Here is a 27,982-nt window from a genome sequence, read left to right on the forward strand (position 1 = left end):
CATGAGCTTCATTGCATGTGTGTTTGTGTTAGTAGGATTAATGCATTTTTCTGTTTGTGTTATTTTTGTGTACCTCTCCTTTTTGAGGTGCTCCAGACACTTTTCAATTCTCCATGCAAGGCAGTCGTTTTTTCCTTCCCAATTTTCCTAAACCCAAATTTCATTCCCACACTACAACAGCATTCCTCCATGTTGTCCCCTGCTCCTTTGACTGTGGTCTCATCTCATCTCTCCCCCTTGCAGCAGTCCAGTGAGAGTCAGTTGTCTTTCAGCTTTGTCCTGTTTTCCACGGTCTCATTTTGCCATTTTTGCGCTGAAAGTGGCAAATGTCCAACTCAAGCAGTCTTTTCAAAAGTCCATTCACACAGTGAAGTTGCAGCTCGTTGGAAATGCACATCCATCCATCCAGTCATGATGATGCCATTTTTCTCCTTGCTGTTGCTGTCTTGCCCAGCTGTTGCTGCTGGACCTTTTCTTCACTGCTCAGGATGCTGCTGTGAGCTCTTGAGATCCATCTCGTTGTTCTGAAACTGCATTTCTTGTCTTCAGGGAGAGATTCTTGGAGCTTGTGTTCTCAGGGTGACAAACACGTGGAAGTTAAGCTGGAAAACAATTCAGCCAAAACTTGGCTTGAGTGTTTCTAATGGTGTTAACCTATAATTTTCTTCCGACTGCTGCACGTGGAAAATTTATCCAGGTCTGTTCTTCACCTGCAAGTGACACACTGAAACATTTTGATCATTCTTCTCATTGCTTAAAACAACACATCTCCCCTCTCTGGTTCTGAACTCCCCTTTCTTAAAAACCCAGAGAGAGTGTGGTTGTTCTACGTTGAAAAACACCAAACCCTCTTCCTATTTTGCTTATTTTTATCAACAATTTTGCTAATTTTGTGTGTGTCCACCCTAGGGGAGCTGGTGGCCTGCAGTACCACCTTCTCCCTCTAGTTGGAAACAACTGTTACACACATTTCTACACTCCTCTCTCTTTTTTTTTTTTCTTTGTTCCCCATTTTCAACATTTTGAAACCCCATTTCTCACTGTTTTTACACACACATCAACGTTTCCCACACAACCATTCTCTGCAATCTTACACACCACACATTTACTCAATTCTTACCACAGTCACGTATTGAGTTTTGTCTCTGGCCGCCTGGTGGAACGTCTGCCGATCTACTGGATCTAGATCCCATTTTACTACACGAGGCGTCCCCCGTGAGGCCCTTGCCTTCTACGGACCAAGGAACGAACACCGCCACTCCGTGCACTATAGTACACAGAGATGGATCCCGACAGTGTACCCGGACCGCCGTTCCTGTGACGTACTTGGACTGAACACAGGTCTGGGCCGGCTTCTCCCCAACAACGTGCGCGAGCCACTGTCCTTGTGATGAGCCGTACCCAACACAAGCCTGGGGCCTCAAACCACCAGGTTTTCCTCCCGGAGACTCGAACTCCGGGGTCGGCCAGCGTTCCCCCCCTCGGCCAGACAAAAACCTCTCCATGACTGTATACAAGTTAGCTACAACTCACCCATCTGCAGAAGTCCCCTCAAAATCGATGGTCTCGGTGGTGACCGAAACACACGGCTCCGTGACTCCTCCATTTCCTTTGCTTCAACAGCTGGTAGGACAAAGGTACCTTTTCCCTCAGGGGTGATCAGCCCGTCCACGGAACCGTTGTTCAGCGACCACACGGACCACCCTGCTCGCAGCGCCATTTTGTTGTGGAAGTTTTTCCACTTAAATAAAGTCTGCAGACGAGCGGTGAGCGGTAGCTAGCATTCTTTTATTCCCATGCACACAACATATAAACAAGCTTGTGAAGCCCCTGCATGACCACGGGGCAGGGTCAGCAGAGTCTCTCTGAGCCAAAGTCAACCTCTCAGTTAAATACCTTCTCCAGGAACAAAAGGCAGTACACAGCTGTTTCACACTCCCTTGCTACTTCCCAGAGTCCTCAAGAGACAAAAGACTGGTCCTCTGGAGTTCCTGTTTTCCCCCAACATCTTTGCTACACCCCCTACCATTTGTCTTAAGTATGAGTGTCAGACATGTTAAAACAATGAAATAATGTGATTAATACCTTAGTGAAAGAAATTCCTCTACACTCCTAAATTTCTATCTTGTTCAAAGAGAAGATATAAAACAAAGTTCTAAGCTAATCGACCTTAGTGTTCTCCTTTTTTAAAAAGAATCTATAAGAGAATCGATAAAGAATCAAATCGTTAAACAGAATTGAAAATGGAATCGGAATCGTGAAAATCTTATCAATACCCATCCCTACTCATCCCTGAACGATTACTGGCCAGTTGCACTGACCTCGGTAGTAATGAAGGTGTTTGAGAGGCTGCTGAAGAACATCATCTCCTCCTCCATCCCAGACACCACAGATCCGCTGCAGTTCGCCTACCGATCCAACAGATCCACAGAGGATGCCATCGCCCATGTCCTGCACACCATCCTCAGCCATGTGGACAAGAAACAGGGTAACTATGTGAGAATGCTGTTTGTTGATTACAGTTCAGCGTTTAACACAATAGTGCTCTGCAGACTGTTCACAAAGCTCAGGGATCTGGGACTTAACAGCCGTCTGTGTGCATGGGTGTTGGACTTCCTCACTGGCAGAACTCAGGTGGTGAGGGTGGGTAGATGCGTCTCTAACAGCATCACCATCAACACAGGAGCACCTCAGGGATGTGTCCTCTCACCACTGCTCTACTCCCTCTACACTTCAGACTGTGTGGCCACCCATGGCTCCAACACCATTGTGAAGTTTGCTGACTACACAGTGGTGTTGGGTGCCATCTCCAACAACGATGAGGCGGCCTACATGGACGAGGTGAAGAATCTGGCATCATGGTGCCAGGACAACCACCTCCAGCTGAACGTCGGCAAGACCAAGGAGCTGGTGGTGGACTTCAGAAGGAGTCAGCACAGAGACTACAAGCCCATTATCATCAATGGAGCTCCAGTGGAGAGAGTGCAGTCCTTCAAGTATCTTTGTGTCCACATCTCCTCAGACCTGACATGGTCTGCCCACATTCAGTTCCAGACCAAAAAGGCTAGGCAGCGCCTGAACCACCTACGACAACTGAGGAAGTTCAGGGTCTCTCCAAAGATCCTCAGGATTTTCTATACAGGCGCTGTGGAGAGCATCCTCACACAGAACATGACATCGTGGTTTGGGAACAGCTGTGTGAAGGACCAAAAAGCTCTCCAGAGAGTGATCCGTACAGCAGAACGCTGCTGCAGGATTGCTCTCCCCCCGCTTCAGGACACCTACACCAGGAGATGCCGGACTAGAGCATCGCAGATACTGAAGGACCCGTCCCATCCTGGCAACAAACTGTTCCAACTTCTGCAATCTGGTAGAAGGTTCCGCATCATTTATTTATAAAATTTAGAACTAGATTTTCATGTCCCCTTCTGAACTTCAACGTCACACGATGTCTAATTTGCAAATATCTCCAGACATTTTCCTTCCCTTCCAATTTGTATGTTTGAACAAGGTCTCTATAGGACATAAATTCCCCATCTTTAAATAAGTCGCTAATAACATTTATGCCATGAGACTGCCACAATTTCCAAAACACAATTTTTTCCCTATACGAATTGCTGGATTGTTCCAAATAGATGAGTAAAACTGCACATGAGGTGATATTTTAAGAATTCTACGTATATTGAGCCATACCTGGGTAGAGTGAAGCAAAGTTGGGTTCTTTGAAGTGCAGCTTTGAGACAACATACCTTTTGGATCGAAAGGAGTATAAATCTCAGACTCTATACTTAGCCATTCCTATCTGGCTTGATTTTTTCCCCAGTAATTAACCAATTTTGCCACCTCGAATGAGACTGAATATAATCTTGGATCGGGTAAACTTAAACCCCCCTTCTCTCTAGGAGCATATAATTTACTTAGCTTGATTCTTGCCCTTTTGCCATCCCATAGAAACTGCTTAATTAAGTCTTCCTACTGTTCCTACTAAGAAACCAGGCAGTATCGCCCCCTTCTGGCTGCCTCTGCCTCAATTTTATCCCACAACTTAGACACTCACATTACTCACACTCTCATTACACATACATATAGGATCTTGGGGGTGGGCACGCTACACGGAATCCAAATTACCATCAGGGTGTACACCTCACCCCTGGCGTCGTTGCCCACCTCTCAATTTTAAATACACGTAGACATTGAGGGCTAGCAGGAGGGGCTATGCGCTTACCTGCTGCTCTCTGGCAGGTAGCTCCATGCCCTCCTGGGTTTTAAATGCACCTTAGAACACACATACATCAACACTACAATGAGCGGGTGGAGGGAGGTTAGGAGTCTTCTCTCACCCCCGTTCTCTGCGGCCTGCTGGAGCGGGGGGGCTAGGAGGAGGAGTTGGCCGTCCGACTGGGGTCCGGAATGTGGACCTGTGTGTTTGCTTCTCCCCACCGCAGGGAAAAGGGTAGCACCACCTGGGTCTGGGTGCAGTTCCCCCCTCCAGGGGCAAGGGTACCTAGACCCGGTTCGTAGAGTACGCTTGGGGAGTGTGATTGTGTGTACAGCGTCTCTTTATGTCTGTCTCCACGTTGGTTGAGTGTGGAGTAAGTGCATATGAGAGCATGAGGGTGGGAATGGATGTTTGTATCTGTGTGTGCCTGTATGTCTGTGTCTATATGTCAGGTTGGGTATCAGACGCCACCTCTCTGTGGACATCTCAGGCCCTCCAAGGTTTGGAGGCCTATCTCCCCCCACCACTTCCCCTGCCAGGGGCGGACTCCCTCAGACATAGGTGCGTTGGTGGTTCTTTGTGTCCGGGGATGGGCGTCCGGGTACACACCGGCTCACTCCTTGGTGGCTGCTTATCGGGGCCTGGAGCCTGGGGCTCGCTCGGGCCACTTTGGAGGTGGGGTGCCCCCGGCCTCTCGGCCTGGGGCTCGGTCACTCAGGCACAGCTGGCTGCCGGCGGAGCTCACGGGCACGTCACTGCAACCCCCCCTGGCTTCTGCTCCGTGGCTACCCCTCATCTGGGACTCTCCTCGGCTCTTTCTGGGACAGTGGCACGGCTGCCCCTCTGTTGGTCTTCCTTGGTCTCTTGTGTTCTGGGGGCCTCTGGATGTCTGGAGTTTTGATCTCCTCCATACCTGCTTCATGCCCTGGCAGTGGCCCCCCACACCCTCTAGCAGATCATTACATGAAGGAACCTTTTAAAAAACAAGCGCGTCCATGCTCACAGGTGTACACACAGGTGATCACACACAAACTACACCCTTTTTGGCTCCTACCTCAAAGCACACTGTGCTGTCGATCTTACGTGCTGCACAATAATGTTTAATATTTAGTATTTACTGTCATATTCCCATATATCATTGTGATGTTGTTTATTCTATTACTCTCGTTTTCTTCTGCTTGTTTTCTTTTTTCTTTCTCAACAGGTAATCCAGGTGATCGATATATGTATTTTTTTTTCTGCTTATTCTGTTGGTTTTTGTTTTTTGCCCTTCTCCCCCGTCCCTCTTCTCAACTGTTTTTCTTTCCCTCTTTCTTTCTCCCTTTTCTTTCCCCCAGTCAAGTCTGTCCCGTATTCAGCAAGTGAAAATAAAATAAATAATAAAAGGTGAATCAAATGGACCATTACGGCAAAGCTGGGATGGTCAATTTGGTAAAGAAAATCCGTTGGGCATCTTTCTTTGCCTTTAGACAACAATTCTGATGGCAAAAGAGCCAAACGGGACAGGCACAAAAAGAAAGAAAAAAAAAAAAAGAAACCAGGCAGTATCGCAATTGGTAACATCATTACTACATAGTTAAATTGGGGAGCTATGATCATTTTTACAATATTTATTTTGCCCCACAATGAGATTTTTAATTTGCCCCATTTTTCTATATTTGTTTTTATTTTTAGAAGGACTGGGTCAAAATTAAGTTGGGGGTAGGTCCTCCATATCTTGGCTTAGCCTAATCCCAAGATACTTCATCCCTCTAGGTACTCATTTAAAATTGAATTTTTCTACCATGTACGGATAGCATAGTGGGGATAATGGCATTACTTCAGACTTTCCCCAGTTAATAGTATAACCTGACACCTCAGAGAATGCCTTTATGGTGTCCATTAAATGTGGCACTGATAAAAGTGGGTCTGTTATAATGGCAAGAATATCATCAGCATAGAGGAGGAGTTTGTGTTCCTGCTGCCCACCTATGACACCTTTAATCTCCTTGTTTGATCTGATACTCACTGACAATGTTTCTATAAAAATTAAGAACAAAAGGGGGCTTGGTTGAAACCAAGCACACCATTGTTTTTCTTGTGACATTACCAATAAGTTTGATGTGTCACATGGCCCACTTCCTATTGAAAAAACAAAAGTTGTATCCAAGATGGCCGACTTCTAAATGTCCACCATGGTCACCACCCATCTTGAGGAGTTTGCCCCCTCTCATATACTAACGTGCCACAAACAGGACTTTAATATCACCAACAATTCCCATGTTATTATGGTGTATCCATATAAATGGACCACCCTGTACATTGCTGTCTGTATTATTGCTGAAGTCCTAAATGATCACCTTTAAAGTGTTTGCGCTAATAACATCATGTACAGTCAGACAGGCATGGAGAACAGCACTGATTGGGAGAGGTTTGAACAGATCACGTAGTTCAATTCAACATATAAGACTTTAAGAATGCACAAGCATCTACTTAAAATCTATTGAATTTATCATCTATGATATTATTATGTACAATTCCAATGTATTTTGTTCATCTCCCTTAGATAAACAGGCAGCATTAAAGTATGAAATATTCATATACAAATACACATATATGTGTGTACGGTCTCAGTGGCTGATAGTGTCCCACAGGCCTTAGTGTGAGCTTGAAGACATTTATAATGTTTAAGTAGTTTAATGTGTAGGTGCTGACAATAAACACAGTTTGAATGAAAGCCGGGGAACTTTGCTAGCACAGAAACAAGTGGCTATTCTTTGTGACCATATGGATCAGTCCCTCATATTACCATTATTTCACCCAAAGGCACCAAGTCAATACTCAAAAAAGCTGCAGCAATACACACAAATATAAACAGTACTTGGTGACAACTTTGCTTTTAGCCTTTAACCCTCTGGGGTCCAGGGTATAATTGGCCGTTTCTGACTACTTTTGATTTGGCCTCTATATTTCACCTTTAAAAACTGTTTATCTTGCCAATCTGTTATTTTCTCATTTTGACATACTGTATCAGCACAATTTATCTAAATTCAGACAAAATTTAAAATACGAGTAGAAAGTGATATTTTTGACCGTAAAAACCACAAGCATGTTTAACAAATCATTTTCATAACTTGAAATGCAAATAGAAATTTTACATTTTTTAAAAATATGCACAAGTTTTGCAAACAACAATGTTATATGGTACTATCTACCTAAAAATGCAGCCAAGGCTTAGACATTGTAATATAACCATTTAAAACTATTTACAGAACAATCAGGTGTTCTGCATCAAATAAGAAGGCACTCCAAAAAAAGTAGTTTGTGTCCACTATAACACAGATGAGAACAGCACAGGGATAAACCTGCAGGTCTGACAGCAGGTGTGTCACTCAGCGTTTACACTGCAGTCTGCCTTTGGTAGCTTTTTTGCAGCAACTGTGACATTCACTAGTAGAACTGGCACACAAAACAAAACAGCAACTATACATGGACATGGTTAATATTATGTAACAGCAGTGTTAGAAAAATGTTGAGTATGTTTCCTCATCTCTGCTTCTGTCATAACTAATCTGACCACTTGAGGGTGCTGTCAAATCTAATAAACTGTACATCCAAGGTTATTTTGTACAAAGGGCTATGTTTACATACAAATTATTATGGCAACCATTTACTGGAGATATGTTTAAAATAATCAGGCATTAAAATATGCAGTTGCATTTAAGCAAATTAAACGGAGAATGTCCTTCATTAATTTTATGCATATTACTTATTAATGTCCAGAGGTATATATATATATATATATATATATATATATATATATATATATATATATATATATATATATAACAGACAAACCAACATTACATTTTCACATCAGTTAACAGGCTCACCTCAAAGTGATTATAACAAAGAAAGCTACCTGTTCCTTAGCATAAATGACTTAGTAGTAATTAGCATTAGGTGTCTCTGTAGTTTACCAGTGTTGGCTACCAGGCAGTAGCACATTTAGGAAAATGACTGAAAGAAGGTAGGCTATTAAATCTGTACAAGCGGGTTTAGTTGTACAAGAAAGTTACCTAACAGGTAACTTTTAGTGTCAACTTTCCATTATGTACTTTTTGTGTCCTTGGGGTTTTCCACAGGTTCAACAGCTTCATTCACAACCAAATTTACAAGTTAGAGATCTTCTTCAGCCCTTGGTTACACAATGGTGCACATTTAAATGCCTTACAGACACCAATTATTCTCTGGTATGCAGTCATGTGAAACTATTTTTATTACTGGGCATCACATCACCTTCGTGTGCATTTGTGCATGCCTATGTTCCTCCTACACTGATAAAAATGAAATTGCCATCTAAAAAAAACCCAGTTTTGGGGGTGCTTCAGCACAAAATGAATCAAAGCACCCCCAAAGATTTCTTACTTTTTTTGAAAATATTTGCTGCTTGTGGGACATACTACTAAAAGTATAAAAAGCATACAGTACTTAATTGAGATGGAACATTTGAACAACAAAAGTATAGATAACCCCTCCCCCCTCCCAAAATGGTTTGTTCCAGCTCGCCTCTCCCCTGCTCTGGCTCTAGCGCTGTAGCTGCCAGAGAGATAGTGGCTGAGACGCAGCAGAGCGGAGGTGTACGTGCCAGGCTTAAAACAGGACATATTAGCTGCATTTAACTTTCAGTTACTCTTTATATAGTTAGGTAGGAGTCAGACCATGTTTCTTTTTAGCTGAAAAACATTACGCCGTGTAACCTGCTGTGTTGAAAATGTGTTTTCCGACGATGTTTGCTCTGTAGTAAAATCAGCGATATTTGACTGCCCTGTTGATCTCATTGAAATGTATACAGCCTATTTAAAATCTAAAACTTAACATTGTCCGTAGCCTGCTGTTGTTACCACTGTCCTGTTTGAAATGTAATGACAGAAACTGGTTATTTTGTCATATGTGTATGTGCTGATATTGAACCCAAGGTACTAACTAGCTAACTGACTGAATGCCCATTAACCTTATAACTCCTGTTGTGTGTGTGTGTGTGTGTGTGTGTGTGTGTGTGTGTGTGTGTGTGTGTGTGTGTGTGTGTGTGTGTGTGTACAGAGAGACAGCCAGGTTCATAATGGATATGAGGAAGTTTTTTCAAAAAAAGGAGCCACATTCAGGTAAAAGTGTAAGATCAAATGAATCACTAAAGGATAATGTTGGATCAGTGTTTCAATATTTGTATCCTTTATTAGATGTACATGTGGTTTGGTTATTTGCCTTTCAGTTGAAAGTACACTGAGAGAGGACTTTTTTATTAGTGATCTTAATAGTATTTTTTTTAATCTAATTGAGTACAATCTATTTGTGTATGATTGTCAGTCCAAAGAGGAAGAGAGGAAAGAGGGGAACACGAGGACAAAGTACAAAATCAGGAAGAACCAGGTAAGAAAACAGACAGGGAGTACTAACAGGCAAAACAGGAACTGTTAAACTGGCAAAGAAAAAAAACCAAACAACTAATTTTACTCATACAATCTGGAAGTTGTGTTCTCCCTATATTAGAGCTGCTAAACAGAATCTGCAAAACAAACTGGGTTGTCAGCCCTGGCACTGCATTACCATATTGAGCTTCAGTCAGAGGAAGTCACAGTTGCCAAAGACTTTATAAAGCTCAAGAGTGAGGCTGGTGCCATTCCAGATATGTTAACATTGTACAATCTTCTGGATAATCAGATCTTCCCCACACTGAAAACTGTTATTCATGTTGCCCTAACAAACCCAGTTAGCAGCTGTATCTGTGAGAGGTCTTTTAGTGTCTTAAGTCAGCTCCATACCTGGCTGAGAAGGACCATGGGTCAAAGCAGACTCCAGCACCTGGCTGTGATGTCAGTTGAGAAAGAGATGCTTGAGAGACTTGACCACCAAAATGTGATAGACAGATTTGCCAACCTCAAGGTGAGGCGACATAGGTTAAAAGAAAAGAAAGAAACTGCAGAGCCATAGTAGTATCTGCAGTAAAGATCTTTTCATACATTGTATACATTGTACCAAAGGCCAAGGTGTCTCCATTTTCTATTTTTTTAATAATATTCTGTATATTTCAAGGACTCTTCTATTTTTGGAATGTATTTTTTATGTATCCAAATTATATTATACATACACTTTAAAAGTGAATCTCTGTCCAAAAAATGCACTCAGTTTACTCAATGTGAGCATCATTCATCATTTTCCCCCAGTAATTAAGGTTAGGATATGTATTTATTTATTTTTTAATTCCAATCCATTCTTCTTTGGCAGCATTTTAATAACCTTGATCAGATTTGATGGTTTTGTTACAGAGTTTTCAAAAAAGTGTTTTGCTATTCTTTCAAAAATGTGGGGATTAAATTGTGTTAAAATGTACAAAACAGTGATGTCATGTTTTGTGATGAGGACCCAGGCACAGAGAGACTTGATGAATTTAAGAATCTTATGATTTAATAAAGAAATTTGCAGACTTGCACAGAGATGGTAAAATTATGATGACTGATAATGGAGATGAAGACAACAGACGATGAGGACAGGGAGGAACAGGGGTTTAAATGCACCAAGGAGGCAGTCAGAGAGAACTCGGGACAACTGGAGGCATTTAGGGATGCAGGGACTGACAGAGACGGGGAAGAAGTCTCATCGTGATGAGTAAAGTTTACCTTGCCTGGGTGTGCAGCTCTCTGGGTGCTCAGCACCCCCAAAGCTCTGATCCTAGAATCGCCCCTGGTTTGCCCTGTGATAGACTGGTGACCTGTCCGTGATTTTCCCAAACTTTTCCGCTGGATTGATAAATATTAACACTTTATATTAAGTATGCAAATCATATACTTAAGTCATGCTGAAGTCATACATGACTGCTTATGACTGCATGAATTAATGACGAACAATGTTCCCTCTGAGCTGCGCACGTGCGCAATTGCGCACTGCTGGCACGGTTTCTGCGCACAGAAAATCTGCGTTGCGCACAAAAAAAATCTAAATTTAACTTGAATTGAAATTAAAATTAAAACTTTAACAATTCTGTTTTGCAGTGTTAAGTCAGTAAGTGACTGGCTGCTCCCGTATGGGATTAGAATGATGCCACCTTATTCCATAGTCCAGCCAATAATGCGATTCACATTCGTATATACGCAGCTAATCAACGTCGTTGACGGGCTATGACAGCGTCCTTATGTGCCGACACCGGTGTTTTAGCGAGCAAAGCGGCGTGGCTGATGTGGAGTGAAGCCACGTTAATGACAACGTGTACAACCATTGGAGATGTGAGCAGGACAGAGGGAACAATAGACGGAAAAAGTGTGGACTTTGTACCAGTTTTTAAATTGTGTTGATAGGCCACGTAAAACGAGTTACGATAAAAAATATCTGCACTGTTTGGTTTCCTTGCTGAATACTGTCGTTGTTTATATTTACTGCGGGAAGAAACGGTAAAAACAGCGTTTTATAAGAAAAAAGGCTTGAAAGCCTGAGAGCAAAAACAAACTCCACCCCCCTCTCCCTTTCCTATTCGTCCAAAAAAAGTACAATGTCGACCAATCAAAAAATTATATGGCAACGTGGCATCTAGTTGTTAAGAAACGGGAGGAAGTTTTAGGAGTGACAGCGGTGCTTTGAGATGTGAGAGATTTGAGACGTTTAGCGCAAATCTTGTGTAGTTAGTGTGTAGTGTAGTCAATAGTTTTGTTGTGTGTGTCAGAACAATGAGGCGACTGCTGAATGTTACAGGTGTTACAGCAGTGATACATCTCCTGTTGTCAGGCCTGCAGGTATCAGGCTGTTGTTCTCCTTCATCTCATAGTGGACAGAAATTGTTTTTTGGAGTGGCACAAATCATTTGTGTGGCATCAAATTTGATCCAGAACAGCTGATTGTTCTGTAAATAGTTTGAAATGTTTATTTCTAAAAACGCCTTGGCTTCATTTTTAGGTTGTTTGCAAAACTGAGTTACTTTTTTGAAGAAGTAACTATATAATTAATTGCCCAACATTGGTCATTATATCCTGTATTTTGCAGACAGAGAGTTACAGACTCTCTCCCAGACCACAGACTCAGACTCATAATACAAGTCAGAGCTTTATAAAAAAAAAAAAAAAAGTAAGTTAAGTTTTCGAAATTGGAGTTCAAGTTATTTTTACTTCCAATAGTGTTAACATACTGCAATCAATCAAGGTCAATGACTAGATTTTTTTTTAAATTTTCATTGTAAGTGGGCTAAAGCAGTTAATTAAAAGTAGTCTAACATAAATGTAAATGCTGTAATTTGATTCTTCATTCTGTAACAGTGTCCATCTGCTCCAGCTCACTAAACACAGCAGACGAGTCTGCACCCAAGAAATGATAAGCTCTAAGTCCAGCATACAGCAGCTGAGTGAATGTGGCCTGGACTCTGTGGAGGAGAATCATGGTGTCAAAGACGCTGTAGAAAGACAGAACACCTGCTGTGTGATCCAGGTACACTCTTATTCTGGAGGACTGAGGACCTGAAAACCATTCACATACTCTTTTATGACTTAATTCATAGTGACTGGAAGAACACCTTAACGCCCAGGACTTATCATTATTTCCAAATTCACTTTCATCTCCTGTTCTCATAATGCTTTTGTATGCGACTGCTACGTACATATCAAACCCACTCCCCTCTACCTCCCAGTAGTGACGTCCAGTCAGACTTTCTCTGCTCAGGACCTGAGACCTGTTCATGAATCTTTCACGGTGACCAGGATATGCCTGTTTTTTACTCACAAATGTTGCCCTTCTGTTCTCTTCAGATAATAACATCCTCGTGTTTACAGTGTCTGGATCCAGTGTGAGCTGAGTTGAAAACTTTAAGAATTCAGCTCTGGTTTGGGGCTCTGGTTGTGGTACCAACACATCCACATTAATCACTGTCCGCAAAACCTTTTGCCATCCCCTCTGAAGAACGCTCTGTAGCTTATCTTTCACCTCTGATACAGCAGCTGGCACATCCCCAAAATACAGCAAAGGACAGGCTGTGGGACATCGTGACTCTGAAGATTCACTGAGATCTGAGAGCAGTGGAAACATATTCAGAAACTGGGTGTGATCCTCTGTGTGAGAGAGCTTCTCCAGTTCAGTATCTTTTCTTTTCAGCTCATTGAGTTCCTCCTCGAGCTCTTCCAGAAGCTTGTTGACTCGATTTATTTCAGTTTCCTGATGGAATCTGATCTGTTGCTTCATATCAGAGCTTCTTTTCTCAATGAGGAGGATCAGCTCACTGAATATTTTCTCAGTGTCCCTCTTAGCTTTATCAGCGGACTGATTGATGGCTTCCACTTCCTGCTTAAGCAAATTCTTTTTTTCTATTCTCGATTCTTTGTTGAATTTTTTCACGACATGGATCGAGCTCTTTCTGTCTTTGAGTCCTTTCAGCTGATGCTGGGACTGTCTCGTGGGCTTTATGCTCATCTATGGAGCAGGTATAACAGATACATCTGTTATCAGTGCGGCAGAAAATCTTCATTACCTCATTGTGGCGAGAGCAGATGGTATCCTGAAGCTTCTCAGAGGGGTCAACCAGTTTGTGTTTCTTTAATGCATCTACATTATGATGAGGCTGGAGATGTTGCTCACAGTAAGAGACCAGACACTGCAGACAGGATTTGATGGCTTTGAGCTTTCTCCCACTGCAGACATCACAGGCCACATCTCCAGGTCCAGCATAGCAGTGATCAGCAGGAACAGCATACAGTCCAGTCTTTTTCAGCTCCTCCACCAACTCTGCTAACATGGTGCTTTTCTTCAGGACAGGCCTCGGTATGAAGGTCTGTCTGCATGTAGCTGAGTAAAGCTCAAATATCTGCTCGATTTTTCAAGACATCACATATTTGCAAAAATGCGCTGACGTTTTCGGAGACGTCCATTTTTTTCATGCTTTGTGGCAGCTTTTGAACATCTGTGGCATCTATTAATGTCAAATCTAGCCTTTCTTTAACAACATAACCAAACTCTATGTTACAATGATTGCACAGCCATTAAGGATCAAATTGGTTTCTGAAAAATGTTCTGCTTTTTCTCCCTCTGCTTGCTTCTTACTGTCTTTGAGGCTCGGGACCAGCACTCCTGTTGTTGGACAGTGGAGGTCCAACAACAGGAGTGCTGGTGCTCCTAATTCCAATATATTAGGAATATATTGGAAAACCAAAATATATTAGGTCCTAATATATTAGGACCTAATATATTAGGTCACTGTCAGTGACATTTATATTAATCAGGCTGAACTTTAATCATACTTTAGATCAGCCTGTTTTACTTATTGTTTTATTTGTGCTTTGGTTTGGGGAAGTTGTTTCTGTACTGATTTTTTCCTGTCTTCTGTTATTAGACTTGAGATATGACTGCGCGATGCTGTTGCTGGTGACTCCAGTTAATTCTACAAGACATGCTGTGTAAGTAAACAAACAACAACAGTTTGGTCTGCATTTCTTGAAAGATCACATCCCCCAAACTTAGTTTAGAGGGTCTACACTGTATATAGTGAAGTCTGCAAGTTTTCTAACAGCAAAATTTGTTTTGTGCCCAAATCATTTTGCACATCATTAGAATGAAAGTTATTGGCCATGTTTGCATAGCCCTTTTTAAAATGATGCTTTCATGACATTATTGTGTGTTGGGTGGTGGTCAGGGCTACCCAGACTGACAATTGGGACATTGAATGTCACCTCTCCGGTGGGGAGGGAGCCTGAGATTGTCTAAATTGGAGTCTGTTTTATACCAAATGCAGAAAAAAATGTTTTAAGAAAGCAATTAAGTTCATGTTCCAAAAAATATGATTGTTTGCTTGCAGGACAACAGGAGAGATGAGTCCTCCGTCACAGATGGTGTGGTCAGTGAAGATGGTCGCCTGCAGGTTCAAGCTCATTGCATCTCCAACCCACATCCACTGCCACTGTACTTAAGGGAAGTTAAAGACTTTCTTCTGCACCTACATTTGGATCACCTCGATCCATGACAGTCATTCAGGCAGTAATGCCTGGACTGGAAACAAGCCATCCTTAAAATATTACAACATTCCAGCTCATGTGTTGGAATGAAAAACAAATGTGTTGTTTAAATTAGAGACTGCACTTGTTACAGAACAACAAATATTTTATTTTGATTATATAAGTAATGTAAGTACAAAACAAACTTGAGGTAGGCCTAAACTTATTTTCAGAATAATTACATCTGAGACTTTGTTTCATTGTAAGATTATAACAGTGATGGCAATATAATTGTTTGTTGTTCAGCAGAACAGTGTCCAGTATGTTGGCTGTTATACTTTGTTGTGTTTGAAAATAAAAGTTGGGCTGATTTTAACATCATTACAAAAAGTGTTGTTAATTATTTTTAATCATATTCAGGTTACCACAAATTGTTTTTTCATTTAGTTGAACTTGAAATGTTTGTCAGTAAGTAAACAATTAGTATTGTACAGTCAGAAATATCAAGTTATTCTTAATACTGCAGACTTGCAATGTATAAGTTGTCCTAACAGTCATCTTAAGTAAGCTTTACTTAGTTTTTTTGAGGCAACGAGTTTCCTTAATTTTTTTGAGTTCTGGGAACTAACAAGGCTGTACAGTATACTCAAAATGAGTAAGTTGCCCTAACTTGGTCATCTTAAGTAAACTTGATCCAATTTTTTTGAGTTCTGGGAACAAATGAGCTTGTACAGAGTACTCAAAATAAATAAGTTGTCCTAATTTAGTCATTTTTAGCTAAGCTTTACTCAATTTTTTTGAGGCAACGAGTTTCCTCAATTTTTTTGAGTTCTGGGAACTAATTAGATTTTACAGTGCATAAAAGTGGTTAGTGCAGTCTGACATGTTATGGAATCTCTAGCAACTGAGACGTGATCAGGCAGATTAACCCTGAAGTAACCAAACGACTTAGCAATTAAAATGACTGTTTTTTGGGTTTTTTTTTTAGGTCATTATATTTTATACATAATAGATTTAAAAACAGCATAATTTGTGTTTATCATATATATACTGTTTTCATTTTGTGCGGCAGGTTCATTAAACCTTTCATTCATTTTTATGCAGTTAAAAAGAATTATTGATCATCTAGTGTCATTTTAACACCAAATGAACTCTAAAATACTTTAATCAGCAACAAATTAAACTATTAATTAAATATGCACGCTCGTGTTTAATTTGGCCACCAGAGGGGAGTAAAACATAACTACAAGATATTCTGCTACTGGGCATATATCTATATTGGTCATTTCATCAAGTTCCATCTAGCATATAATGTTAAAAAATGTAAATAAGATGTAATTCACAGCTGGAAATCGTAAATCATTTCTGAGAAGTAGAATATTAAAAATATCTATATAACTTAAAAAGCTGTAATTGGCAAATGCTGAGAATTTTGACTTAGACTTTTTGACCACATGAGAACTAAAATAAACAAGAAATATATAATTATTACAACTAAAATGTGAAAATGATTCATAATGTATCATGATTTAGCCTCTATATGATCGTATGACCTGTACACTAAATTTGGATTTGACCTAGCTAGAAAAAGGAAATTTGCAACACTGAAAGCCTGGTTACATGTTTTAAGAGTATATACGTACGTAAAACAGATTTAAGCTGGTGTTTAAGAGTGATCTGGTTCTCGACTGCCACTCATCTTTATCTGCATTTATTTATCTCTTTTTATTCTCTCATTTTCACCTCCGACTTTTTTCTTTGTGTCTCGCTGGGAGACTTGTTTAACAAGTACCTAAAGATAATCAGGTCCCCTTCTGAGAGACAGAGAGAAAAGCATGGAGAGAAATGGAGACAGATATAGAAATACGAATAGAGAGGGTGGATTTGCATTTAGTGTGCATGCCTGCACATCATAGAGACTGTAGAGAGAGTCCACATGCTGAAGTGTCCTTGGGCAAGACACTGAACCACAGTTATTTCCTCCTGTGTCATCAAATTGTATGTGCATGATATATTTTTAAATATATTAATATTAAAAATATATTAATAAGATCAGTAGATCCAAACCGATCAATCTGATAAATCCCAGAAAAAGAAATGGCATTCAAAAGTGTGTATTAATTCCTTTCATACACATTCTTGGCCCAGTGACTAGAAAAGCTTGAGAAACCATCAAAAACAAAAGAAAGTGTTGCTGGACTTTTTTAAGTTTTGTGTACCCATAACTTAAAAAACTCAGCGTGACTTCCTCTCTGAGTTAATACAGTAACCATAAAATCAAAAAAAGAAGTTTGCTTGCTTTTCATAGCCTTCCTCTTTTTTCCATTGCAAAAACCAACCAATTCATTCTGTCTCATTTCAGTATGGATTTATCCAGAGATGAACACACGTTTTTTCTGCAACATGTTATGCAGCTCGCATGTTTTAATTTTGATTGGAGCCAATCAAAAAAATGTGAGACACTGTGTCAACATGTGCAGCATGGAGACAAGCATTTAAAATGCTGTGCAGTCTCACATCAAGTGGGACGCCTGTCAGTATTCTGAAGAAATTTTTAAATTATAGCTAATTATAAATAAACAGCTCAGAATTCAATAGTGAGCAGACATTTAATGTCAACAGTTTGAAACTTTTCACTCAAAGTATTGAGGTTCAACACCCAGACACTATCTGGATGGTAGGAAAACAGAAAAGAAGCTCAAATAAAGGCAGCACATTGTTCTTGTCCTCTGGGACAGACAGCTGGCACTAATCTCCGGACTGTCCTATGCCTCACAGAGCCGCCAGCTCCTGCATTAGCTTCTCCTTCTCCCGCTGCAGCTCCAAGATGCTTTGCTGGTTCTGCTCCAGCCGGTCCTCCAGCCACTGCAGCAGCGGCCCGCTCACCGCCGACATCTGGCTGCACAGGTTCTTGGTGAACACCGAGCCGTTGTGGATCTTGGTGACGGGGTCCAGGTGCGCCAGGCTGTGGATCTTGCGGTAGGTGTCCTGCTCCTCCTGGCACAAGATCCTAGGCAGCTCCACGGCCGACTCCAGGCACACCTTTCCGATGGCCTCGCGGGGCAAGACGTGGATGGGGATCTCCACACGCTCGTACTCGGAGCCCTTCTGCGCCTGCACGGACTGGAAGCAGGTGTAGAGCACTCGACCCGTCTTAGTGTTCTTGTCCTCGATGAAGCAGGAGAAGATGAGGCCCACGAAACACTGATCCAGCATCTGGTACATGGCCTGGGTGCGCACGTCGACGTGGGAGGGCCACACGGTGATGTGCGGGTGGGAGTGGTACCAGCCGACCACCCGCATCGGCCGGCTGGTCATGTCTGCCAGCCGCTCCGCCTCCGTGGAGGCCGCCGACAACTGCTCCGGGGAGATTTCCACCCGGTCTTTCCTCTTGTCGGAGCGGCGGAGGATGATGACGGAGTGGATGTGGACAATACGGGAGACCTCCACCTCCCCGATACACAGACCCATCACCTCCTCCTTCTCTGTGCTCAGCGCGTGGTTCATGCACACCAGAAAGGCGTCGGACTCCAGGTGGACGGCGCTCACCGCCATTACTTTTCCCTTAAATTCGGTAAAGAGGAAAAAATAAACAAATCCGAGAAACACAGCCGTACTTCCGCGTTCTTACGTGCCACGCCAAAACATTCCGTGTAAGTGCAACAGCCCTCTTACACAAGGGTTCCGCCTTCCGGTACGTTTATTTTATTATCACGATTAACTAATGAGGCACTCCATTGTACAGTTAATAATATCTGCGGAGGACATATGCATAGAATTATTACGGTAAATTAGGGCTTCTAAAGTTTAAATAAATGCGACCTAGAAAATGTCGGAAATACATTTTTTTCTGTCACTTTCAATATGAAGGTCCCCACTCCAGCAGCTTAATGTTTTAAAATTCTCAATTGACGATTGAAAGAAAAAAGAAAAACAAAACGTCAGATATTCATTTATTCTTCATTTCTTGCTGACATTTTCTGTCTTTCGAAACGTAATTCACTGCGAAAATTGACGCCTGTGTGGAAATGGACTTTTTCAATTTAGGCCATTGTTCTAAATGCAGTTGCTGTATTTACTCCTATCAATAATCCAATGTGTAATACTAGGTTATTTTTATAAAGACTATATTAAAAACGGAAGGCCCAAGGCAGAGACCATTGCAGCCAATCAACCCCTGACCCTGAAAAATGAATCCAACGCGCCTCAAATAATCCATATTCTTTGTAAGATAGGTGCATTAAAATGCTCGGTTAGCTTAACTAGTTCAGTGGCTCCAACTAGTAGAGTACAGCCTTGTAGACACCTAACACCGGCAGCTCCCTGGGCCATAGTCATACCGATCATTCAAAGTGGCCACACTTCTAATACCACGTATTAACCAAATGCATGACTTATGCAAGAAGAATCACATTACAGTTCTTTAAGAATATGAACTGAGCTTTTGGATAAACAGAATTCAAATGGATGACTTATTAAAAATCTTAGAGTATTTATTAAAGAACAAGAAGCGGGAGGGGGGGGGGGGGGGGGACTTTTGGTGTGGCCAGTAAAGAAATTACACTTTGTGACACTTCCAAGTTTTATTGTGTTTCTTACATACTTTGTCTTAGCAGCGCAGAAATATTCCACACAATCAATGGTGTCCAGAGCACACACAAAATCACACCCCAAGTTTCTGAAGAAACCAAAATAAAACCTGGTCAAATATGTTGCCTGACTTGGTCTTTGGGGTGACATTAAGAGAAACCACACATCGTTAAGCAGCCCTGCATACAATGACACAACAAATTTGTTCATCTCTTTTGTCCTGCATGCTAAACATTTGACCCATCCATCAAAAATATAAAGGTGAATATAAGAAGCAATTGTTAAAAAAATTTTTGAATATAAAAATAATAAAATAAAAAATAATAAAAATAAAAATAAAAAATAATAAAATAATAAAATAAAATAAATAATAATAATAATAAAATAATAAAAATAAAAACTATACTGTCTTGTACATCTTTATGGTTAACTGAAGGGAAAGAATTGACAAAATCAAATATTTAAAAACAAAACTGTATTAAAATCGTTTTTACAGTAAAAGACACAAACACAAAGACACAAACACAAATTGTGTGCTTTAAAATAGATCCATATTTCTGTATTGAAAATAAAGATTATAAATCACGGTTTTAATTGCAAAAGATGTTACACACTTAACAAGGATTGTGCAAATATTCACATACAACAAAACACATGGTTTAAACATTTCAAGCAATGTCTCTTCACTGTGCAAATGTTAAAATACATTTGAAAGTAACTGCTCTTTGACTACAGAGTTTGTATTTTAAGCTAATAATACTGGAGTGTAAACATGTGAAAAAAGACTTGTGTCTGAAAACACACAAAGTCTTGTGCTTTAGCAAACTATGAAATAAATCACTGGATCTTCTTTACACTTGGTTTTAAAACCGGTCTCAGCTCAGTCCAAGTTTAAATGTGCTTTTCTATTTTTTTAATAATGATCATAAACCTGACATGTGTTTAAAAAAACTAAAACAAACAAACAAAAAACATGATTTAACAGTTTAGTTATCAAATCCAAAGAGGCACGAGAACATATCACAAAACAAACTGATCTCTGTAAACCTGCTGACACCCCCTCCACACCCACTATCACTTTAGTTGACTCACTTCCATGTTTGCTTTATTTAATTGCTCTGGAGATTTAGGAATGCCTGCTAATGTAAACAGGAGATGACAGCACAACTCTGTTTAGGCAGAGCAGAAGTGTTGCAAAATATGAAGGTGGGATGTATTAAGTTTTTTGTTTTTTTTTTAAAGAAGAAGCTTTGCTGAATTTTCTTCTCTTTAGGAGATTAGTGTGTTAACTCTAATATATATGTTTGTGTCAAATTATTCACAGAAGCATGGTTACATAGAAAATTGTCCTACCTCTGTTTCAGTTCATTGAAAGCATCACCCTTTTAGTGGCTATACAACAGGAACAAAGACAAAAATCAGATAAAGCTGCTGTGATAAGCAGCAATGAAAACTGGCCAACATGCCACCTGACTGGACTCTAATGGATCACCTTTGATGCAATTTAAAGAGAAATATTGTATTGACCCACTGTGAGGCTTCTACTATTTAAATTTAAATCAATGCAGGCAGTGATGGGTAATAAAATATTTAACTTTATGTTTGGTTCATTCAAACTATTTAGTGCCATTTGAGTCCCCATTACAGAATCTATGTATTTTGTATAAAACGGTCAAATAATTATTTCTAAAAGCTTTCTTTATGCCATTAACCCTCTTCTACCATAGAAACAACCATATGTGTCCACAAATATTTCTTTTTACAGTAATCACTGACTTTTAGCACAAGTAGCTTGAACTGCTATGTCCCCAAATTGTGTCTTTGTTCAAGTTTAGTTATGCTTTTCATGATTATTGTTACATATCCTTATTTATAATCTTCAGATGCTTTTTGTTTGTTTTTTTAAATTTTTATAGTAATACATCTTTTACTGCCTAGTCTTTGCCTGTCCCTCAGTTACTCTCATGGAAATCACTGATTTTTAGCACAACTTACACAGGACTTACAGGCACTAGTATTTTTTTTTTTTAGCTCGCACAGCTCAGCAGCAGCAGCAGCATCAGAAGAAGCAAAAACACCAAGACCCTGATACAGTGGCTGAGTGAATGTGGTCTGAACTCTGTGGAGGAGGTTCACCGTGTCAGAGACGCTGTAGAAGGACAAAATACCTCCACTGCGATCCAGGTACACACCTATTCTGGAGGACTGAGGGCCTCTGATTAAAGTGCTGGTGGCATTGTGTCTGAACTGATAGCTGTTATGAAAACACTCTAAAGCCCAGGACTTGTCATCATTTCCAAATCCACTTTCATACCCTGTTCTTCTGATATCTTTGTAGGTAACCGCTATTGAAACTTCAAATGACTTCTTCTCCACCTCCCAGTAATGATGTCCACTCAGGCTCTCTCTGCTCAGGATCTGAAACATGTCAGTGAATCTGTCTTGATGACTGGGATATAACCGTTTTTCACTCATCACAGTTGCTTTTCTGTTCCCTTCAGATAGTGACAAGTGTGTGTTTGCTGTGTTTGGATCCAGTGTGAGTACTTGTGAGTGTTGTAAACATTCTGCTCGGGTCTTAGGCTCTCCTGATGGTACTGAGACACTAACTTCTTTCTCTATCAGTGAGATTTTGGTGGAAGTATCGGTAAGAATCACGTGTAGTTTTTCTTTGGCCTTGTGCGCAGCTAGTGTCACGTCCTCGAAGTACTGCAGAAGATGCATGTTAATCCTGTGTGGGTTGGTTCCCTGATTTATGCATGTCAAAGAGGAGTAATTTTGAATAAACGTTGCATGATCTTTTGTGTGTGACAGCTGCTCCAGCTCAACATCTCTCCTCCTCAGCCACCTGAGCTCCTGCTGCAGCTTGGCTCGAAGCTCTTTGCCTCGACTGACTTTTGTCTTCCGCTGGGATTTAATCTGCAACTTCACATCAGAGCTCATGTTGTTGATAAGATAGAGCAACTGGGTAAAGATCTCCTGGCTTTCCTTGAGAGCCTTATCAGCAGAATAATTGATGGCATCCATCTCATGCTGAAGCACATTCATATCATTCTCTCGGTCCTGGATTCTCTTTTTAATCTTTTGTTGACTTGAAACAAGCTCCCCCTCCCATTTACTGCGTTCTTCCGAGGCCAAGATCATGTCGTGGTGTTTGTGTTCATACACTGTGCGGAGAAGGCAGATGCACTTCTGGTCTGTGCGGCAGAAAAGCTTCAACTCTTTACCGTGACAAGAGCAGCTGTTCCCCTGGAGCTTCCCTGATTGTTTGATGAGCTTGTGTTTTTTATAGGCAGGGGATTCATAGTGAGGGTGGAAGTGTTGCCCACAGTAAGAGACCAGACGCTCCAGACAGGATTTGGTAGCTTTCAGCTTCCTCCTAGTGCAGACATCAAAGGTCACATCTCCAGGTCCAGCGCAGCAGTGATCAGCTTGGAGTTCAGTCATCTGCAGCTCTTCTACTAACTCTGCCAAGACAGTGTTTTTCACCAGAGCAGGCCTCGGTGTGAAGGTCTGTCTGCACTGGGGGAGGCTGTAACAGGAATCCAGAGATGACTAAGGAGTTAGTCACATCCATTTCCTGGAAGGGGCAGCATGTGTTTACATTCCTGTCGCATAAAATTAATTCATCATGATTTGTTTCATTTTTTGCAATACACTTTATCCTTTTATAGAAGCTGTTCAAGTTTGCCAATGATGCCTAAACACTCCAGTCAGGACTTAGCCAGTTATGTCAGACTTACATGAATATTGCCATGATATCATGTTTTACTTTTGCCACGTGTGCCACAGTGTGATGGGCTCAAATAATCCATTTGAACCCTTATGAACTCACTGCCCATTTAATTGTTATGTTAATGCTACACTAGATGTAGATTAATCTCACAGCCTGTCAGCCATATCAAACTATTCTAAAATAAACTTTAAGCTATTTGACTCCACACAGGAGTGCCATATTTAGGGGAAGTTGGGACAATACTAAGGCCCTGTGACTGACAAAAGCCCCCAAATAAAGATAGAAATTTAGATTATTAAGAAACATTACACCCTCCGATGCACTCCAGTGAAAAAGTATTTGACACCTTCCTGATTTCTTGGATCTTCTTAGCTCTTCAAGGCAATTTTAATATTAGTCAAATATAACCCAAGTAAATACAGAATGCAGTTTTTAAATGATAATTTCATTTCTTAAGGGAGACACCTACCTAAACACCATGTGTGGAAAAAGTAATTGCCCCTCTTGTTAAATCGTGAATTAGCTACAGTTTCATTCATACACAGGCCTGATTACTGCCAGGCCTGATAAATCAAGAAATCAAGATCAGTGAAGTAGACTAAAAGATCTCAAAAAGCAACACATCCTGCCATGATCTAAAGAAAGAGCTAAGAAATAAAATCATTGACGTTTATTAGTTCTGGAAAGGGTTGCAAAGCAATTTCTAAGGGTTTGGGACTTCAGCGAACCTTGGTGAGAAAATTTATAACAATGATGAACCTTCCCGGGAAAGGCCAGTCTACAAAAAAAACTCAAAAAGAAAATCAATGACTCATCCGGGAGGTCAACAAAGAACCCAGAACAGCATCTAAGGAACTGCAGTCCTCACTTGCCTCACTTAAGGTCAGTGTTCATGTTTCAATAACTAACTAATAAGAAAGAGACTGGGCAAAAATGGCATCCATGGGAGAGTGAAATTCGCTGCTTACCAAAAAGAACACAATTATTTTAAAAAATAAATCTTGATGATCTCCAAGACTTAAAATATTCTGTGGACTGACAGGCCAAAATTTGAACTTTGGGAGGTTTTATGTCCTGTTACTTCTGGCATAAAAAAAAAATAGAGCATCATAACAGCAAACATGTTGGTGGTATTGTGATGGCCTGGGGATGCTTTCCTGCTTCAAGACCTGGATGACTTCCCATAACTAATGGAACCATGAATTCTGCTCTCTACCAAAAACTCCTGAAGAAAAATTTCTGACCATCACTTCCTGAAGTGCACTAGGGTTATACAACATTACAATGATCCAAAATACACCAGCATGTCTGCCTCTGAATGCAAACTTAAATTAAAAAAAAAAAGTTTGGAGTAGCACCATGTGAGGGATTATAACTATATTTTCATTATGCTTCCACAATGACAATAAAGACTCTTGAATGTGGTGCATAAAATGAAAAGAAAGTAAGACACGACAGAGAAAATAATCAAGTCCCTATTAAACAGCTATCTTGAAACACTGCTGTGCTCTTATTGGGCAGTTCTTCTTCTTCTTCTTCTTTTTACTTAAATTCATGGATCTTCCAAGTTCTTACATAGATTTTAATTCAGCTTGTTGAGTCATGTCTTTGCCTTATAAAGTCTTCATCTAGTATTGACAAAGAAAGAGAAGTGAGTGGTCCTAAGTGAAAATGTTGATTGTGAAAGCACTTGGCTTTCTTTGTGCGATGACGGAGGCACAGAAGTCCAACCCTTCCACCCTCTCTCGCTCTTTGTCTCTCTCTTTTGTAAGTCTTTCTAAAAGGAGGTGAGGCTATTTTGTAAGGTGGATAAAATAAATTTAAAAAAAAAAAGGTTAAACACTGTATTTATTTTCCAAATAATGATTCTTGTAACAGAATAAGCCAATAACCAATGAAATCTTATGGTAAATTTTGTGTCTGTTGCTTTGATGTAGAGTTAAATATGGTTGTATGCTGACATTTAGTGGTGGTAACACAGAACTTGAGGTTACTCTATTCCGTAACCCCCGTTCTCTGATAACATGAGTGAGGTGTCTCACTATGGGGAACGCTCTCTCAGTGTTGTCCTCAGAAGCCTCTATATCATTACTCCAGCCAGTATTGGCTGGCAGTCGTGACGCTTGCGTCAGGGAGGGGCCACCCTCCTCCCTATAAAAGGGTGTGACGCAGCGTCACCCATCATTCAAGATAAGCTCACCTCTTCCTCGCTTCGTGCAAGGAGGGTGATCTGGTGAGACACTTCACTCATGTTATCAGAGAACGGGGGTTACGGAATAGAGTAACCTCAAGTTCTCTTTCAAACATTCATTTCGGTGTCTCACTATGGGGATATGCAGACTCCCGTATTGCCAGATAAGCCCATCTGAACGACTGACTGCCAATTTAGGAGGTCTCGTGGGGACCCACACTTAACACAGTGTGGGCTAGAGACGGTGCAGTGACATCCAACCTGTAAAACCTTGCAAAGGTCAAAGGTGAAGCCCAGCTCGCAGCTGCACATATCTCTTCTATAGAGACACCCCTAAAAAGGGCCCAAGAGGTTGCCATCCCTCTGGCAGAATGAGCACAAAGTCCCTCCGGGGGGGCAGACCCGTGCTGGAATAAGCCAATTGGATCGCCTCAACAATCCAGTGGGAAATGCGTTGTTTGCTAACGGGCTTGCCAAGATGTGGTTTAGCCCAGGAAACAAACAGCTGATCCAACCTCCTGAAAGCCTTCGTTCTCTCTATATAGGTACATAAAGCCCTAACTGGACAGAGAGCATGTAGGCGCTCCTGTTCTGGGGAGGAGAGAGGAGGAGGGCAAAAAGCTTCCAGCTCCAATGGGGTGCATTGGAAATAAGGATCTTTGGGCACAAAGGCCGGATTTGGCCTGAGTGTGACTCTAGAGTTATCCCGCGTGAATCGGGTGCACTCTTTGTGTATTGACAGCGCATGAATATCACTGACACGCTTCGCAGATGCGAGAGCCAGGAGCAATGCAGTCTTCAAAGACAGGATTTTTATTTCCACCTGGTTTAGTGGTTCAAATGGTGGCTGGGAAACTGCCCCCAGCACCAGGGATAAATCCCACGTGGGAACAAGAGGTTTAGACACTGGGTGGAGCCGTCGTGCCCCTTTCATGAAACGGCAGACTAGCGGGTGATGGCTCACCGGGCCATCCACGAAGCCCACATGGCAGGCTGAAATGGCTGCTAGATATACTTTAATTGTGGAAAAGGCCTTTCCTTTGTCTAACAGTTCTTGGAGAAAGGAGAGAATTGTGTCACAGAGCACTGAAAGGAGAGTGTGAGACTTTCCACACCATTCTTCAAATACCCTCCACTTGTTCTCATACAATGATCTTGTGGAGGGGGCTCTAGCACTCTGAATAGTGGCTATAACACCCTGGGGGAGTCCTGCCATACTCAGATTCAACCTCTCACGGGCCAAGCCCACAGGGCGAGGCGCTCGGGGTGAGGGTGAAAAATCTCCCCCCTGGCTTGGGAGACTAGGTCTCGTCGGAGAGGGAGAGGCCAAGGTTCGCTCCACAAGAGGGGCATAATCTCCGCTAACCAATGGGACCTCATCCACCTTGGGGCAATCAATATCATTGTTAGACCTCTCTCTCTCACTCTGGTTAGAGTGGGAGAAATTAAGGCCAGCGGAGGGAACGCATAAAGCAGAACATGTGGCCAGTTGTGAGCTAATGCGTCTACCCCTAGCGGAGCCTCCTGGTCCCTCAGGGAGAAATACAGTGGACACTGAGCGTTCTCCCTCGAGGCAAACAGATCGACCTGTGGCTGGCCAAAGCAGGTCCAGATTTGGGTCACCACATGTGGGTGCAGGGTCCAGTCCCCGTACTGTGGGTTTCCCCTGGACATTAAGTCTGCTCCCAAGTTCAGAGCTCCTGGAATGTGAGTAGCTCTCAGTGACAACAGATTGATGCTGCTCCACATGATCAGTCTGCGAGCCAGCATGTGCAAAGGACGGGAATGTAACCCGCCCTATCTGTTGATGTATGCCACAACAGTGGTGTTGTCTGTTCTGATCAGAACATGGTGGTTTCTCAACAGGGGAAGGAAGTGTCTCAGTGCTAGAAATGTTGCTAACAATTCTAGCCAATTTATGTGAGCACCCCTCTGTTGTGAGTCCCAGCTGCCGCTCACTGCTCTGCCCTCGTGAGTGGCACCCCAGCCCGTGAGACTCGTGTCCGTGGTCACCACCTTTCTGGCTGTGACAGATGATGGCTGCCTCTGTGCATTTCACAAATACCCGAGGGCTCAGTGAGAGACCAAACGGCAGGACCTGGTACTCGTACATTCTGCCCTGAAACGCAAAACGCAAGAATTTTCTGTGAGGCGGGTAAATAGGGATGTGAAAATATGCGTCCTTCAGGTCTATTGATGTAAACCAATCGCCTGGGCGCACTACATGCAGCAGAGTGGTGGTCGTCAACATCCTGAATTTGTATGACCTCAGATGCTGATTCAGAGCCCGAAGGTCCAGTATCGGACGC

The 27,982-nt window shown here is 41.6% G+C and overlaps 2 protein-coding genes, 1 long non-coding RNA gene and 1 pseudogene across 3 annotated transcripts; 1 reads left to right on the forward strand and 3 right to left on the reverse strand.

Annotated features, from left to right (window-relative positions):
- Positions 1-12,391: 12,391 nt before the first annotated feature.
- LOC146514688 (tripartite motif-containing protein 16-like) lies at positions 12,392-14,097 on the reverse strand (annotated as a pseudogene).
- Positions 14,098-14,427: 330 nt separating this feature from the next.
- LOC146514689 (uncharacterized) lies at positions 14,428-16,453 on the forward strand. Its single transcript, XR_014875057.1, has 2 exons — positions 14,428-14,622; positions 15,021-16,453. It is a non-coding gene; the product is annotated as an uncharacterized LOC146514689 (long non-coding RNA).
- Positions 16,454-17,746: 1,293 nt separating this feature from the next.
- On the reverse strand, positions 17,747-18,822 carry brcc3 (BRCA1/BRCA2-containing complex, subunit 3). Its single transcript, XM_085166106.1, has one exon. It carries the CDS (start codon positions 18,709-18,711, stop codon positions 17,929-17,931), a length of 783 nt encoding a protein of 260 aa, XP_085022232.1. The 5' UTR covers positions 18,712-18,822; the 3' UTR covers positions 17,747-17,928.
- Positions 18,823-20,129: 1,307 nt separating this feature from the next.
- Positions 20,130-27,709, reverse strand: LOC146514691 (tripartite motif-containing protein 16-like). The gene has a single exon (XM_085166103.1). The coding sequence runs from the start codon at positions 23,191-23,193 to the stop codon at positions 21,718-21,720; it is 1,476 nt and encodes a 491-aa protein (XP_085022229.1). The 5' UTR covers positions 23,194-27,709; the 3' UTR covers positions 20,130-21,717.
- Positions 27,710-27,982: the final 273 nt, after the last annotated feature.

This window comes from Neolamprologus multifasciatus, chromosome 7 (assembly GCF_963576455.1).
Source record: "Neolamprologus multifasciatus chromosome 7, fNeoMul1.2, whole genome shotgun sequence".
Taxonomy (NCBI): Eukaryota; Metazoa; Chordata; class Actinopteri; order Cichliformes; family Cichlidae; genus Neolamprologus; species Neolamprologus multifasciatus.

Excerpts from the sequence above, each read along its gene's own strand:
- brcc3 (XM_085166106.1), bottom strand. The coding sequence starts at position 18,711 with ATGGCGGTGAGCGCCGTCCACCTGGAGTCCGACGCCTTTCTGGTGTGC.
- LOC146514691 (XM_085166103.1), bottom strand. The coding sequence starts at position 23,193 with ATGACTGAACTCCAAGCTGATCACTGCTGCGCTGGACCTGGAGATGTG.